Here is an 18,371-nt window from a genome sequence, read left to right as displayed (position 1 = left end):
TCCAATGATACTCAACAAAAACTTAGACTCGATGAGATGTCCGACAAATTTAGGATGAGAGATTATCCCCCCTCACGTTCTCACAGAATGTCGTAATCCCTCTAGACCCCCTAACCGCAGAAACAATGAGAATAGAATTCCCTTCGTCCATACGTTCCATCCGTTTGCATATAAGATCCATAGTGCCATCAGAAGACATTGGCCCTTGCTACGAGGCATATCCCGACGTTAGAGAATTCAGCGAACCATTTCTCCCCTGCTTCAAGAGATCTAAGAATCTCAGGGATCACTTGGTCAGGGCTGACGTTGGTTCCTCTACACGCACGATACAACAGACACTGACCAACCCCAAATGGGGTACTTTCCCCTGCCTACACTGTGTCCAGTGTAACAGTGTGATAAAGGGAGACAAAGTATACCATCCACACACTGGTAAAGTTTACTCTATCAAGAATTTCTTCACATGCGACTCATCTTATGTCATTTATTTGATTAAATGCCCTTGTGGCCTAGGATATGTAGGTGAAACCACCCAACATGTGAGAGATCGGATCTCTCAGCACAAGTCCACTATCCGTAGAAAAAATACTCTACTTCCAATCCCCCATCATTTTCATCAAACCAATCACAATATTTCACAGCACCGTTTTCAGGTACTGGAACAGGTACCTCGATTAAGGAGAGGGGGTGACCGACGCAAGACACTGAAAAGACGTGAGGCCTATTGGATTCACACGCTACAAACTCTTGAGCCTCATGGCCTCAATAGAGAATATGAGATAACGCAACTGACATAATTGGAGATTTATTGCTGTGCTCTTTCTATGTTTTCACAGGCCCCTTGAATTGCTGCGGAGATGGATCTCCTTGGTACTGGATGTATCCTTTTTCTGAAATATATATTGCCACTCCTTTGTTCTATTTACTATTCCTTTTATCATGGCTTTCATCATTATATCCTTATACTTTTTATAATCTCTCTCATAGCTTACTCTTCTGCATCAGATCATTTCTCTGATTCACTTCACTCTAAATGTTAGCTATTTATTCCATACAACATCACACATTCATATATACCCCACTCCCACTGCATATTTTCCTATCAGACACATCCTCATCATACTATCACTATTATATAACATATCATATACCTTATTTTCCATAGACATCTTATCCATTAATTCCCATCTTTTTCCACTACACACACCCATACATACACATTATCCTTTCAGTTCCCAATTCCCGGGTTGTATTCCATCTATTAATCATCACTGGTTCACTCATTACCATCATGCCACTCTATGTGTGCCTCCTTGAGTTCCCACTATTTCCACTACCTCTACTTCTTCTTTTCTCTTAGTCCCGTACAGCCTTTGTTTGTTAGCGTTCCACGTGACGTTGACATCTGTCACTGTGGAACGCATCCACACCCACTTCCGGTTTCACGATCCATGCCCAATCTATATTCGCCTAATCTACGATTCATGCCTGATCTATATTCGCTATTTCTCCCTATTTCCTGTAATCCCTTGCCTCCATATTCTCCTCATATCCTTCTATATCTATTTTTCCTTTCCTTTCAGTCTTTTCTAGTCTGGTCCCTCGGACGCCGTACCGGAAGTGACGTTGCGCCATTCGCGGCGTGACTTCCGGTCGGCTCTGATATGTGCCGGCCGCACTACCACTCTTGCAGACGCCTCAGCGACTACGGTCGCCGCACACAGGACTCCATTCACGGCATTTTAGCCGCACTAGCCAGCACTATACTCCGCAGCAATCCAGGTGAGTTTCCCACATTGCCACTAGTTCCTAATATGTGCCCAGAAATATAGTCAGTTGCGCTTCTTTTCTCTCTCTTTTGTTTTAGTCATGGGATTTTGTCCATTATGCTTTATGTGCCTCCTTTGCCCATGTCTTATTATGCATATAGTCTTATGTACCCTAATATTCTATAGATTCTCTGACTCAGATCACTGAGGGTCTCTCTGTGCTTGATCGTCGGTACCTATATTAGATAAACCTTTCCACTGTTACCTATGATTTCTGTGTTTATACCTTAATCTAACTTGCCCTCTCTTATAATGATGTACAATTCCCGTATGCCACCAATACGATGGCACTGCATATCCATAATCCATTTTTTCCGTTATATCTGATCAAATGACATGATGAGTCCTTTTACTAGATCAGACCCCATTGGCAAAAATGTTTTTGCCACACTATTAGTACCAGTTTGTACATACCGTTATCTGTCACATGTAATTTGATTCCAATTTTTCTTGATTATTAGTCGTTCTTATGTGTACAGTACTAAACGCATTGTTTTTTCCTTAGTATACATTCTAGACATTTTTCTCGGTTCCATCTATTTGTTATGTCCGCTTCATTTTTAATTTTATTTTTCTTATCTATGTTATCATATCACTTATATGATGTATATTATTGTATATCCTTCAGATCTGATGAAGGTCAATACTTGACCGAAACGTTATCTACTTGGATTGTGTATGAAATAAATCCCACTTAAGCATTATTTTGAGTGCCGAGTCATCTATAGTATTAAAAAAAAAGTATTATTGAACAGGCATAGAAAGGAAGGCATAGAAATATCTTGCTGTGTTTTAGCAGCTTATTATTAGCCAACATTTTATGTCTCAATTTCAGGCAAAACTACTAAATATAAATTACCTGTAGTGTTTGTAGGTGCATAGTAGATATCTGTATAAACAGAAAGATTAAATGTTAAAGTTAGTGAATCTGCAACATTGATAAAGCATATTAAGAAGTTGTCCAACCAAGATATTTTCACAAAAGAAATTTATAATATGAGGTAGTGAGATGGCTTTAGTTCAGTGCATGTTCCTCTTGATTTCATGTCATGTTCTTCAGATGCAGTTTTTAACTCCTTAACGATGCAGGATGTAAATGTATGTCCTGGTGCGGTGTTACTTAACGCACCGGGACGTACATTTTTGGTCTGTAAATGACCGTGAGCTATCAGCAGCCAGGGACCCGCCGGCAATGGCGGACATGAGCGATCGTGCTTTTTTCCGCCATTAACCCCTCAGATGCCGTGATCAATACAGATCACCGCATCTGCAGCAGTGCAGTCAGAAAAATGGATGATCGGATCGCCCGCCGCATTTCCACGGGGATCCGATCATCCATAATGGCAGATGAGGGTCCCCTCACCTGCCTCTCTCCATCTCCTGGGGTCTTCTGCTCTGGTCTGAAATCGAGCAGAAGATCACCGATAACACTGATCAGTGCTATGCCCTATGCATAGCACTGAACAGTATTAGCAATCAAGTGATTGCTATAAATAGTTCCCTATGGGGAAATAAAAAGTTTAAAAAAAAGGTTAAAAAAAATTAGAAAAATCCCCTCCTCCAATAAAAATGTAAAATGTCCCATTTCCCAGTTTGAGATTTTTTTTTTAAAGCAGTACAATAATAGAAAAGTATGTTATCATGGGTATCATTTTAATTTTAATAGTACTGAGCCACTGAATAAAGAAAACATGTCATTTTTACTGTAAATTGTACAACTTGAAGACGAAACCTTCCGAAATTTACAAAATTGCAGTTTTCTTTTCAATTTTCCAACACAAATAGAATTTCTTTGATTGTGCCATACATTTTATGGTAAAATGAGTGATGTCATTACAAAGGACAACTTGTCACGCAAAAAACAAGCCCTCATACGTCTGTGGATAAAAATATAAAAGAGTTTTTAGAAGGCAAGGAGGGAAAAACAAAAATGCTAAAATAAAATTCTTAAGGCCAAAATGGGCTGAGTCCTTAAAAGGGGTTAAGCCCCCCCATGAATAGTGTGTTTTAGTACATGCATACTTTGTTATTGTTTTTTGTATTTGCTTTTTCTAATTGCAAGTCATGTGATCATCAGCATTGCCTCTGCAAAGTTTAATTTTTTTATTTTATTAGAAACATACATTACAAAAAATACACAAATTATACCATATAAGATGAAAAACAGGCATTATCCAAGTTTCCAAACAAGGTTAGAAATAACTCCCCCCCTCCCCCCCTTTTCCACCCTGACCAGAAGAGGGGGAAAAAACACTGTCAAAAAGAGAGTTCCTCAGTTTTTCTGGTTTACAAGCTTCCCAGATTCTTCTAACCTTTTTATCCTTTTTTAAACCCCATCACTAACCATTCTTCTTCCCTAGTGTGCCATAGAGCCCAAATTTAACCGGTATCACTGTTGACCAAGATATGTTTTACATTCCTCATAGAACTTTTCCACTGTTCTTCCCATATGGACCTTAACTCCAACTCCCAAAGGGACTTCATTTTTATATTTGTTTAATTGTCAACTCATGAGTAAGTATTTTATTAATGTGCACTATTAATTTCCTAACCCATACCCCATCCAACATTTCAGTATTGTGATAAGCATGTGCTAATTGCAAATACCTAAAATAGTGATAACTCTCAAAGCCATACTCGTGCTTCCATCTATCAAAGGAGATCAATCGATCTCTATCTACTATTTGTAGCTTTCAGACAAAATCCCTATCCGGAATAGTGAAAAATTCTATAAGATTTCTATTATTCCGTATAAGCCTGACTAAACTGTTTCCCTTTCCCATAAACTTCTTCCTTACTAAAGACTACCCCTTCATGATCATACGTCTATATGAACGACCTGTATCTATTAATCTCACTTCCAAGCTTTCCTTGAGGGAATTAATGTTTTTATTGAGGATTATGGTATTTAAGAAAAAAAAAAAAAAAAAAGCCCAGATTGCCCATATATAAGAAGTCATGCTTTCCCAATTCAGGTGTAATTTTTATACCTAAATGGAAAAAGGGAAGAAATTATTTCACCAAGTTACTTTCTAACCAAGACAGCACCCCAAAATCTGAGAAAACTTTAATAACTTTGGGCAAAGCCCTAATGGGTATAATATAGTGTTCCTTGTGTAATTAGCAGACACCTTCCTATTCACTTGCTTTTAAAATTATCAACATAAATATGTTTAAAATGTAATAGAAAAAACAGCCACTAATTGTTCCCTGCCACAATTAATACAGTGAGTTCGGTCTTCTCCTGGCTTGGTGGGAGTCCGAACTCAGGAAATGTTTCTTTGTATGAAGCTTGACTGTCAGCTGCACAGAAAGTGAAGGCTCCACAGATTCTCACAGAAAGCTGCATAGACTGAAAGCTGCAGGAGAACCTCACTGAATACTGTACAGACTGAAACATGCACAGAGCCTGAGGTCTTCTTATCATCACAGCACTGCAACCATGTGAGGGCAGAAGTGATCCCCCAGCAGGCTTCAGTGATGTCATACCTGCTGGGAAACGCCCACTTTCTCCTGCTAGGAGATTTCACTATACGAGCAAGAAAAAAGGTCTGATACACAGCTTTGTAAAGCTCTGAAATCGTTTTTAAGGGCAGGGGGGGGGGGTTGTTAGGAGTAGTTAGGGAACATAGCCTGAGGTAGCTGAGAACAGTTTATTTGGTGACAGGTACTTTTTAATAATTTGTTCATCCCCTTTATCAATAGCTTAGTATAGTTTTTTGCCACGTTGTGCCTTAATAGTATCCAATAACATTTTATTCGGTTTGTCACTTTCCACTAAAAAAATTTTTTCCCCAAAAAGAACATTAACTCCTGAGCCTTCTCTTGGTAAAAATGTTTAAGCTCATCCTGCGCTTCTTTTAATTTATCAAACTGCTCCAACTCTGATTTCTCATGCTTGCTTCAGTTCCTACTCCATACTAATCAGGAGAGATTCCCTTCCCTGAGCTGTCTTTTCTTCCTCACAATTTCCTTAAACAACACTCCCCTAAGGTATGCCTTCATCGCATCACAAGAAATAATTATAATTATCTTAGTAGAGCCTTTATTAACCCCTTCCCACAGAATGACTTATATAAACATCATGTTATGCTGGTAGTTTGCGCATCATGACGTTTATATAAGTCATTCAGTTAACCCGGCGATGCATGGCATCGCACGGGTTAACTGGCAGAAGTCCCGCTGTTACCAGCGGGAGACAACTTCTGCAAGCCCCCCTAGGATCATCTGTGAATGATCCTGGTCAGCGATCACTGTGATTGGTCCCTGTGGACCAATCACAGATTCTCAACTGGCTGGGGGGGGGGGGCATGCTGGGAGTTGTAGTTTTGCCACAGCTCACATGGACGGGGGTTTACAGCGAGCTTCTCGCTGCAAGTTTGAGATGCAGCAAATTTTTCACTGCAGCTCCAATTCCTAGCGGGAATCTCACTGTGAACAACCGCTCGTGTGAATGTACCTGTTACGTTATGCGCTCCGGCCGCACGCGCTGGAAGTGAGTGCATGGTCCTGTTACCTGCTTCTGCCAGCAGGGTTGTGACTCGCATCGCGGGACGCGCCCGCATGTCCGTCACTCATCTGGTGCTTCTCCTGCCCCAGCCTCTGCCTCATTGCTCTGGCGCGCATGTCCCTGTCCCCTAGGGCCCGCGCGCCGTAGCTTTAACCCCTTAAGGACGCAGCCCATTTCGGCCTTAAAGGGGTTGTGCGCTGCCCTGACTTTCGTAGCTCCGCTCACAGCGTCCGGAAGTTCATTACTCCGAACGCTGTGTGCGGGCTTCCGTGTTCGCGGCCGCCGGACGTGACGCCACGCCCGTCCCCTCGTGACGTCTCGCCCGCCCCCTTGTGACGTCACGCCCGCCCCCTCTACCGTAGTCTATGGGAAGGGGGCGTGACAGCACATTCCTGTTTCTGCCTTGCCGTGTATCTGATCCTTCGCTTTGAGACCCGACCTTGCTTCTCTGCCTCCTGCCTATTGACCTCCTGCTACGTCCTGACTACGCAACCGTGCTGTCTGCCCTTCTGCTATCCAGACTACAAGCCGCTTTATCCCTCCTGTGTGGTCGAGCCGTGCCAGGGGTAGCGACCTGGGTACCGCCTGCCACATCAAGTCCATCCCGCTTCACGGCGGGCTGTGGTGAAAACCAGCAGCACCTTAGACTCCGCTCCCTGATATGGTCCGAGTCATCTACCACACAGGTTACTGTCTTTTGAAACGGGAGTGTTACAGTACCCTAAAAACACTACACTACACTACACTACACCTACACAAAATAAAAAGTAAAACACTACATATACACATACCCCTACACAGGTGTAAGAGGAGAAAAGCCCCCCAAAATTTGTAACACCATTTCTTATTAGTATATAAATGCCCCATGTGTGGATGTAGAGTGCTCTGCTGGCGCACTAAAGGGTTCAGAAGAGAAGGAGCGCCATTGGGCTTTTGGAGAGAGAATTTAGCTGGAATTGAAGGCCATGTGCGTTTACAAAAAAATTATTTTCATTTGCACAGCCCACTGTTCCAAAAGTCTGTCAGACACCTGTGGGGCATAAATGCTCACTGCACCCCTTATTACATTCTGTGAGGGGTGTAGTTCCAAAGTGGGGTAACATGTTGGGGGGGGGGGGGATGGGTTCCACCATTCCGGCACCATGGGGGCTTTGTAAAGTGACTCCTTCATTTCTGAGCCCTCTCATGCACCCACAGAGCACTTTCTCACTTTCTCATATGAGGTATTTCCTTACTCGAGAGAAATTGGGTTACACATTTTGGGGGGCATTTTCGCCTTTTACCCATTGTAAAAACTCTGGGTGTACAAGAACATGTTAGTGTAAAAAATGGAGATTTTGAATTTTCTCCTTCACTTTGCTGCTATTCCTCTGAAACACCTAAAGGGTTAAAAAACAACATTCTGAATATCATTTTGTATACTTTGAGGGTTGTAGTTTTTAGAATGGGGTCATTTATGGGGTATTTCTAATATGAAGACCCCTCAAATCCACGTCAAAACTTTACTGGTCCCTGAAAAATTTCGATTTAGAAAATTTTGTGATAAATTTGAAAATTGATGCTGAACTTTGAAGCCCTCTGATGTCTTCCAAAAGTAAAAACCTGTCATTTTTATGATGCAATCATAAAGTAGACATATTGTATATGTGAATCAATATATAGTTTATTTGGTATGTCTATTTTTCTCACAAGCAGAAAGCTTCAAAGTTAGAAAAATGCAAAATTTTCAAATTTTTCATGAAATTAGGAATTTTTCACCAAGAAATTATGCAAGTGTCGACGAAAATGTACCACTTTGATAAAGTTGAATATGTCACGAAAAAACTGTCTCAGAATCAAATTCATAGGTAAAATCATCCTAGAGTTATTAATGCTTAAAGTGACAGTGGGCAGATGTGCAAAAAAATGCTCTGTTCCTTAACCCCTTAAGGACTCAGGGTTTTTCAGTTTTTGCACTTTCGTTTTTTCCTCCTTACTTTTTAAAAATCATAACCCTTTCAATTTTCCACCTAAAAATCCATATTATGGCTTATTTTTTGCGTCGCCAATTCTACTTTGCAGTGACATTAGTCATTTTACCCAAAAATGCACGGCGAAACGAAAAAAAAAATAATTGTGCGACAAAATCGAAGAAAAAACACCATTTTGTAACTTTTGGGGGCTTCTGTTTCTACATAGTGCATATTTCGGTAAAAATTACACCTTATCATTATTCTGTAGGTCCATACGGTTAAAATGATACCCTACTTATATAGGTTTGATTTTGTCGCACTTCTTGAAAAAATCATAACTACATGCAGGAAAATTTATACGTTTAAAAATGTCATCTTCTGACCCCTATAACTTTTTTATTTTTCCACGTACAGGGCGGTATGAGGACTAATTTTTTGCGCCGTGATCTGAAGTTTATATCGGTATGATTTTTGTTTTGATCTGACTTTTTGATCACTTTTTATTCATTTTTTAATGGTATAAAAAGTGACCAAAAATGCGCTTTTTTTGACTTTGGAATTTTTTGCGCGTACGCCATTGACGGTGCAGTTTAATTAATGATATATTTTTATAGTTCGGACATTTACGCACGCGGCGATACCACATATGTTTATTTTTATTTATTTTTTTACACTGTTTTATTTTTTTTATGGGAAAAGGGGGGTGATTCAAACTTTTATTAGGGAAGGGGTTAAATGACCTTTATTAACTACTTTTTTTTTGCAGTGTTATAGGTGTTACAGGCCCTCCCGGTGTCCTGTAAGCTGTTCGGGACGCCGCGATTTCACCGCGGCGGTCCCGAACAGCCCGACTGAGCAGCCGGGTCACTTTTACTTTCACTTTAGAAGCGGCGGTCAGCTTTGACTGCCGCTTCTAAAGGGTTCATACCGCACATCGCCGCGATCGGTGATGTGTGGTATTAGCCGCGGGTCCCAGCCGTTGATGAGCGTCGGGACCGATGCGATATGATGCAGGATCGCGGCGTGATCCCGCGTCATATCGCGGGAGTCGGCGCTGGACGTAAATATACATCCTGCGTCGTTAAGGGGTTAAAGGGGTACTCCGGTAAAAAACTTTTTATTTTTTTTAAATTAACTGGTGCCAGAAATTTAAACAGATTTGTAAATTACTTCTATTAAAAAAATCTTAATCCTTCCTGTACTTATTAGCTGCTGAATACTGCGGTGGAAATTATTTTCTTTTTGAAACACAGAGCTGTCTGCTGACATCATGAGCACAGTGATCTCTGCTGACATCTCTGTCCATTTTAAGAACTGTCTAAAATATTGTGAAAAATTTGAAACATTTTATTTTCTCTGTTTGAAACTCTCTACTTGTAAGAGAAATAGTCATGCCAAATCAATTTAGTTATTCCTTAGCAGAGGAAGCATGAAAGGTTTTTCAGCCCAATTCTGTTTTTTTCCCACAAGAAATCATCTGCTGCTTATACTAGTCTGTAGACGGTATAATAACCAGCAGTTCACTCCATTCTTAATACTCTTTGACAGAGTGCAATTTTGGGTTTAATACACTTTTTTTTTTGTGGTGTTGCACTGTTGTGTACTGCTGCTGTTGTGCAAAAATACTTTTTTTCAGCGGACTGTAGTGCATTTTTCTGCCCTCATACGTGCATACCACATACCTACATCAAAGCAGTCTACTATTTTTGTAGCTGTAAATCTGTAACAAGTCTAGATACTGGGAAAGTCCAGGCAAAAGTAATCACCAGCTGGTGTATTACGAAAATACGTTTTCCAAGTGTACTGTAGCGCATTTTTTTGCCCTCATACGTGCATAGCACATGCCTACATCTAAGTAGTGCACTTTTTTGTACCTGTTAATCTGTAACAAGCCTACATACAGTGAAAGGCCAGGGAAAAGTAATCACTGGCTGTTGTTTTATGAAAATACGTTTTCCAAGTGTACTGTAGAGCATTTGTCTGCCCTCATCAGTGCATACCACATAAGTACTATTCTGTACCTGTTAATCGATCAAGAACCTACATACTGTGAAAGTCTAGCCAAAAGAACTCATTGGCTGGTGTTGTACTCAGATACTTTTTTAAGTGTACTGTAGAGCATTTTTCTGCCCTCATCAGTGGATACCACATATGTATATCTAAGTAGTGTACTATTTTGTACCTGTTAATCTGTCAAGGGCCTACATACTGTGAAAGAAGTTCCAAAAGTAATCTCCAGCTGGTGTTTTACTCAAATCATTTTTGAAGCATAAAGTAGCACATTTTCTGCCCTGTTTGTTCCTCCACAAATGGTCTGCTGGTTATAATAGTCTGTAGACGGTTTAATACATTCCCAGATGGGAAAGGACAAACAAAAGTAATCACCAGCTGGTGTTTTAAAAAAATACAGAGTTTTTAGGTGCATTGTAGCGCATTTTTCTGCCCTCATAAGTGCATACCGCATACGTGCATCTAAGTAGTGTACCATTTTGTACCTGTTAATCTGTCAAGAGCCTACATACTGTGAAAGTCCAAGCTAAAGTACTCGCCTCCTGGTGTTTTACAAAAACACAGAGTTTTTAGGCATATTGTAGCAAATTTTTCATCCCTAATCAGTGCATAACGCATACCTACATCTAAATAGTGTACTATTTTGTACTTGTTAATTTGTCAAGGGCCTTGATACTGTGAAAGGACAGCAAATAGTAAACACCTGCTGCTGTTCTAGACAAATACTGTTTTAAGTGTAGTGAAGTGTATTGTACTCCCCTCATATAGTCAATAAGTATGTAAGGAAGAGTATTGCCAGGACATGCACAGAGGAGTGGCAGAGGTCTAAATTCATCAGGCACAGGCAGAGGTCGCAGCAGAGTAGGGGTGTGGGGCAGCCGGAGTCGCAGCGAGAGGTCTGAGCTCCCGGTGTCAGCTAGCAGTCATGTCGCGACCAGCAACCCAGCAGCCATGATTGATCAGTTCACTCGGTCATCCGCTTAATCTCAAGTGACATCCGACACAACCAGTCAACAGTCGGTTGGTTCCTCACACTCAACCCTCAGTTGGCATGGCCCTCATGCTGCTGCTGCCACCTCCAGGCTCTATCATTGTACTGCTCTATGGTCTCCTCATGCTATTGCTACCACCTCCAGGCTCTGTCATTGTGCTACCATATGGTCTCCTCATGCTGATGCTGCCACCTCCAGGCTCTCTCATTGTGCTGCTCTATGGTCTCCTCATGCTGATGCTACCACCTACATGCTCTGTCATTGGTCCACCATATGGTCTCCTCATGCTGATGATACCACCTCCAGGCACTGTCATTGTGCCACCATATGGTCTCCTCATGCTGATGCTGCCACCTCCAGGGTCTCTCATTGTGCTGCCATGGATACTGCAAAACATAATTAAGGTGCTGGTCCCCAGTTTCAGAAATTCCTTGCATTAGAGTCACTTTCAGGACTCCTGATGCCACATCCAGGCTGTGCCATTCAGCAACTATATAGTATCCTCATGCTTCAGCCACCTCCAGGCTGTGCCATTCAGACACTATATGGGCTCCATATGCTTTCCCCACCTCCAAGCTCTGTCATTCAGCCAATATAATGTTTTCTGATGTTGCTTGGACTGTCTTGGATATTTCCTACAATTTTTTTATGGTAGCACTAGCAAACATACATGCTCAATAAAGATTTCAACATTGATCTTTTAATGTTAGGGGTTGTGAAGCCCTTTAATGTATGTATCCTGCTGCCTGATCCAGGCTGTGTGTTTCAGGAACTACTTGGCTTACTGATGCTGCTGGGCCTGTGCCAATTTTTTTTTTATGTTAGCACTAGCTAACATACATCTTCTATACAGATTTCAATATTCACCTTTTAATGTTAGGGGTTATTAAGCCCACTTGTGTACTTCTGCTGCTGCCTGATCCAGGCTGTGTGTTTCAGCAACTATATGGTTTAGTGATGCTGCTGGGCCTGTGCCTAAAAATTTTGATGTCAGCACTAGCTAACATATTTCTTCTATACAGATTGCAATGTTAACATTTTAATGTTAGGGGTTGTGAAGCCCTCTTCTAAGCACATGCTGATGCCTGCTCCAGGCTATGTGTTTCAGGAACTACTTCGCTTATTAATGCTGCTGGGCTTGGGCCTTAAAGTATTGGATGTTAGCACTAGCTTACATACATGCTTAATTGAGATTTCAACATTAATCTTTCAATCTTAGGGGTTATGAAACCCTCTTATGCACTCCTTCTGCTGACTGCTCCTGTCTGTCATTCAGCAACTACATGGTTTAGTGATGCTGCTTGGCTTGGGCCTTACATTTTTGGATGGTAGCACTAGCTAACATGCATCTTCAATAGAGATTTCAACATTCACCTTTTAATGTTAGGGGTTGTGGACCCCTCTTGTGTGCTCATGCTGCTGCCTGCTCCTGTCTGTGTTATTCAGCAACTACATGGTTTAGTGATGCTTCTGGGCCTAGGACATTACCTAAATATGTTTATGGTAGCACTAGGTACCATACATCTTCAATGGAAATTTCAAAATTCATCTTTTATTCTTAGAGATTGTGAGGCCCTATTGTCTCCTCATCTGCCGCCAACTCCAGGCTGTGCCATTCAGACACTATATGGTCTCCTCTTGCTTCAGCCAACGCCAGGCTGTGCCATTCAGCCACAATATGGTCTCCTCCTACTGATGCCACCTCCAGGCTCTGTCATTGTGCTGCCATGTGACATGTGACTCCTTGTTAGATTTGGTCTTTTGTACCCACACGCCGGGGCCCGGGACATTAAAACTTGGGAGTTAAAAGTTCAATTTCAAAATTCTTAATTAAAATGTCAAAATCTTAAATTTACATTTCAAAATCATACATTTCATTGGTCTCCTCATGCTTCTGCCAACTCCAGGCTGTATCATTCAGGCAATATATGGTTGACTGATACTGCTGCTGGGCCTGGGTCTGGGAATACGTTTTTTTTTGGTAGCACTACTAACAGCAGCCACCTAAAATCTTCAGTTTAAATTTCTGAATTTAACACATAGAATCAGACACCCCTCAAATTCTCACATATTTCATGCTCACTATTCATCCAAGTCTAGAGGCACATTGGTAGCTATTTATATCTCAGTGTCCTTTTCTCCCCATGAGATTATCACTGACCCCAACAGACGCTTTCTGATAATCTGTTGCACTCTAAACTCGCTCCCCCTTACTATAATATCAGTATACGTCCCAAACCGTAATCAACACCGCTTCCTGAATAAGGTAATTACTAAAGCAAGAAATTGTAAATGGGGTTCCTTATTAATAGGGGGTGACTTCAACTTAGTGATGAACCCCTTGCTTGACTCTACTGCACCACTTAGGTCACAATCCATGTCCTTGGCGAATTGGGCATGGGAACATGAAGTCTACGATTCTTGGAGATTGGGTCATGGAGTGGAGAGGGATTATACTTTCTTCTCCCCAATACACCACACGTACTCCAGATTGGACATGCTACTGGTTGATAACAGCTTGCTTCCATCTATTATAGACACATCAATCGGAACTATTACGTGGTCTGACCACTCCTCAATTTTCCTCACTCTTCAGGACAGGGTATCTTCCCCGTCTGCTTACATGTGGCGTATTAGCCCTTTTCTCATGTCCCATCCGGAGTACTCTCGGAAACTTAAGTCTGAGATCTCTGACTATTTCACTCTGAAGGCAGGTTCGGTCTCTAGTCCTATATCATTGTGGAACTGTCATAAGGCTGTCACTCAAGGCCTTTGTATTAAATATGGTTCTATCTTGAAAAAATTGACGAACCACGAACTAAAAACTCTTCTTACCCAACTATAGGATGCTGAGAAATTACACAGGGAGAATCCCTCCATGCAGCGTGCTGCCACTCTCCGTGCACTCCGCTCAGATCTACGCCAACATATGCTGGTCTCATATGAGAAAGCATACAGGAAGACCCAGGCGAGATACTATGCACAGGACACCAAGGCAGGTAAACTGCTAGCACATAGGTTGAAGGCCCATCAGTTGAAAACACGCATTCCGACCCTCATACACCCAACTTCAGGAGCTAAATTAGTCACTCCTTTAGATATTGCCAACGGCTTTAGTGCCTTTTATGCTTCTCTGTATAATTTAGAAAATACAATAGTTACTCCCCCTAACCACTCAGATTTAGTGAACCAATATGTGGAACGTCTTAAACTGCCCGCTCTTACGGAGCAACAAAATTAAAATCTTAGCACCCCTATTACCTTACACGAGGTCCAACGGGTCATATCCTCTCTCCCAGCTAATAAAGCGACAGGACCTGATGGGTTCACGAGCATTTATTACAAAACTTTCTCCTCCACATTTTCCCCCTATCTATTGACCTTCTGCAATGAGGCGATTGTCACTGGTCTTTTCCCTAAGGAGAACTTACAGGCTCTAATCACAACCATCCCCAAACCAGGGAAGTCTACAGACACCCCTCAAAATTTCTGCCCTATTTCATTATTGAATCAAGATTTAAAGATATACTCTAAAATCATCGCTCTCAGACTGGCCCCGGTTCTCCCTAACTTGACTGGCTCAGACCAGTCTCGTTTTGTGGCCAAACGACAGACAGCAGACAACACACGACGCCTTTTGAGTGTCTTACACCATGTAGAGGGTAAGCGTGTCCCAGCTTTTGTGTTGGCCCTCGACGATAAGAAGGCGTTTGATCGGCTTTGCTGGTCGTACGCCTTCTCGGTCCTTCGCACCATGGGCTTCTCCGGGGGTATTCTGTCGTCCATAATAGCTTTATATTCCTGTCCGAGTCTTAGTGAATGGAGCACTATCAACAGAGTTCCCAATTACCAACGGATCCAGACAGGGCGGCTCCCTTTCCCCCTTGATATACATCCTATCCATCGAGCCACTCGCGCAAGCAATTTGGATGGAGGTAGGGATTAGGGGTGTAGTGATAGGTGATCCCATGTCATCTCGCTTTATGCGGATGATGTGATACTTATGCTGACTGATCCGGAGTCTTCCCTAAAAAAAGTTGATAGTTGAATTTGGCCACTTATCATATTACTCATTAAACACATCCAAAACCCAAGCACTGCCCTTAAACCTAACCCCTGACACAGTAGATTCCCTCAAACAGCAGTACGCTTTTGACTGGAGGACATTACTTACCTAGGCATTCACATATCTTACCCACATTCCTCTCTTTTCAGTCTTAATTAAGAACCTCTGCTTAACCAACTTAGAAAAGACACGGCACAATTCTCCAAAACAGAAATATCTTGGGTAGGTCGCATTGCTGCCTTCAAGATGTTCTTACTTCCGAAATTACTCTTTCTTTTCCGTTCCCTCACGATCTCCCTCCCCGATTCCTTCTTTAGCTCAGCACAAAAGATTCTTTGTGATTATGTTTGGTCTAATAAACCCCCTAGACTCTCCCATTCAATCTTAATAAAAGCGACAGAGGCCGGCGGTCTCAACAATCCTGACATTAAAAGTTATTACCAAGCGACTCTTATATCATACATGAAACACTGGTGGGCTCCACCAGCTGACTCTCCCTGGATGCAACTTGAATCTTCTTCCACGTTACCGATGACACTTAGAGAACTTATGCTCTGGCCACTCTGGAACTTCCCTGAGCCACATTTGTCTAACCCTCTGGTCAGGGCTTCATATCATGTCTGGAAGTCTTATCTATCCACTCATGTTCCTAGGGGCCTTCTGGTCCCAGTTGACCTGCCTCTTTCTATCTTGCAAACGCAGATACCAAATCTAGACCTCGAGGGTTGGAGGAATAGTGGTATCACACTCTCCAAACATGTTCTTGATGTGCATGGTGTTAGACCCTTCTCAGAACTTAAAGCTGAATATTTTCTCCCTAACAAAGATTTTTATATCCATCTACAAGTTCGACATTTCCTTCTAGCTCTATCACCATCCTCGATAGGTATAGATAGATTTACATTTCACTACCTATCATCATCTACGGGAGGACTTAGACCAGTCTATGTTGCACTCACTGACTCAGACACTTGTAAAAAATCGTACCCACTTAAAACCTGGGAGAGAGAACTTAGCTTCACAGCGGATCTAACGACATGGTAAAAAGCATTTAGATGTGTTCGCAAGGCTTTCCAATGTGCAACTCATTTAGAATCGGCGTATAAATCATTACTCCGATGGTACTTCACTCCAGACAGATTATTTCGCATGTACCCTGGGTCCTCCGATAGATGCTGGTGCCGATGTGGGGAGAGAGGCACATTGGCTCACGTTTTATGGCATTGCCCATTGATTGTCTCCTATTGGACCTCAGTAAAGACATTACTTAACTCTTTGTTTGGGTCCACAGTGGATTGGCCGCCTCAAACTATTCTCCTATTCCTCGAATTGTCTCAACTTCATCCTGCAAATAGAGATCTGTTCTGTATAATCTGTATTATAGCTAAAATAATGTTAACTAGACACTGGAAATCCTCAACAATACCCTCTATTGACTCAGTCATTAACAGAATCCAGACCACATATGTTTTTGAAAATATCATTGCGAAGTGTTCAGGTTCCATGTTGAAGTTTTCCACCAGATGGAGACTTTGGGAGGAATCTCTACACTTTGCACAATCATGTCTTTAAGTTCACATCCTAGACCGCTACCCTACTCAGCTTTCCTTAGGTCTCTGGGAAGCCCGAGCTTTCCTTTAGGCTACCCTCCCATACTGGTGCCCTTAGCTTTACCTGCATTATTGATCTTCATACTCAGAGAGTTTAAGCCGTATGGTTCGGTTGACTTCCACCTTAACACTATAATGTAGGTCATTTCCTAACTCTCTTATAGGGAAGACACCTTCACCCCTTGATTACTGTTCTCACTTCTACCCGAGTCGAGATACTTGAGATACTTTACCCTGCTTACTACCAAAACTTGAGTGACAAATGGTTTTATTAAATGTCTGATTATAGCTAACCTTGTGTTATACCTGTTTGGGATGGCTGTTGGCACCCATGGTTTGGTTTTATAATAGCTCTGATATTATATGCATTGCATAAGAAATGGCCCGATAGACACTTTTTCTATGGCAAGGTATTATGGCAACTTCCTGTATGTTGTTCTCCATTGCTTGCTTTCAATGTTAATCTTGATTGCCTGCAGTAGCTGTGCCTACTCTTTTTCTAAAGGTTTGTTCTTTCTTATGAAAATTATAATAAAAATTATTGAAAGTAAATTTCTGAATTCAACTTTTAATCTTAGGGATTATGATGGCCTACATAGTAACATAGTTCTTGAGGTTGAAAAAAGACCAGAGTCCATCAAGTTCAACCTATATCCCTAATGAGTCCCTACTGAGTTGATCCAGAGGAAGGCAAAAAATCCTCATACTAGAGGTAAAAATTCCTTCCCGACTTCAAATATGGCAGTCAGAATAAATCCCTGGATCAACGTTCTGTCCCTATAAATCTAGAATACATAACCAGCGATGTTATTACTCTCCAAGAATGCATCCAGACCCGTTTTGAACTCTTTTACAGAGTTCACCATGACCCCCTCCTCAGGCAGAGAATTCCATAGTCTCACTGCTCTTACAGTATTTTATTTATTTATATAGCGCCTACAGATTCTGCAGCGCTTAAGCAAAGAACCCCCGTCTGTGCTGGTTTAGAAACCTTCTTTCCTCTAGACGTAGAGGATGTCCCCTTGTTATTGATACAGTCCTGGGTATAAATAAATCATGGGAGAGATCTCTGTACTACACTCTCATATATTTATACATAGTTATTAGGTCGCCCCTAAGCCTTCTTTTTTCTAAACTAAATAACCCTAATTATGATAATCTTTCTGGGTACTGTAGTCCTCCCATTCCCCGTATTACCTTGGTTGCTCGTCTTTGAACCCTCTCCAGCTCCACTATATATTTCTTGTACACTGGTACTGTACACAGTATTCCATGTGTGGTCTGACTAGTGATTTGTACAGCAGTAGAATTATTTCCTTGTCGTGGACATCTATGCCCCTATTGATGCACCCCATGATTTTATTAGCCTTGGCAGCAGCTGCTTGACACTGGTCACTACAGC

At 41.7% G+C, this 18,371-nt stretch overlaps 1 protein-coding gene across 1 annotated transcript in view; it reads right to left on the bottom strand.

Moving 5' to 3' along the window:
* The window catches only part of DMBT1 (deleted in malignant brain tumors 1), a 222,876-nt gene that overhangs the window by 155,066 nt on the left and 49,439 nt on the right, over nt 1–18,371 (bottom strand). Inside the window, exon 3 of the mRNA XM_056563617.1 lies at nt 2,689–2,718. Coding sequence (XP_056419592.1) covers nt 2,689–2,718 — 30 coding nt within the window. The remainder of the gene's footprint in view (nt 1–2,688; nt 2,719–18,371) is intronic.

This window comes from Hyla sarda, chromosome 3 (genome assembly GCF_029499605.1).
Source record: "Hyla sarda isolate aHylSar1 chromosome 3, aHylSar1.hap1, whole genome shotgun sequence".
NCBI classification, from domain to species: domain Eukaryota; kingdom Metazoa; phylum Chordata; class Amphibia; order Anura; family Hylidae; genus Hyla; species Hyla sarda.
The sequence above is the reverse complement of the archived record's forward strand: the minus strand, read 5'-3'. Positions and strand labels throughout refer to the sequence as shown.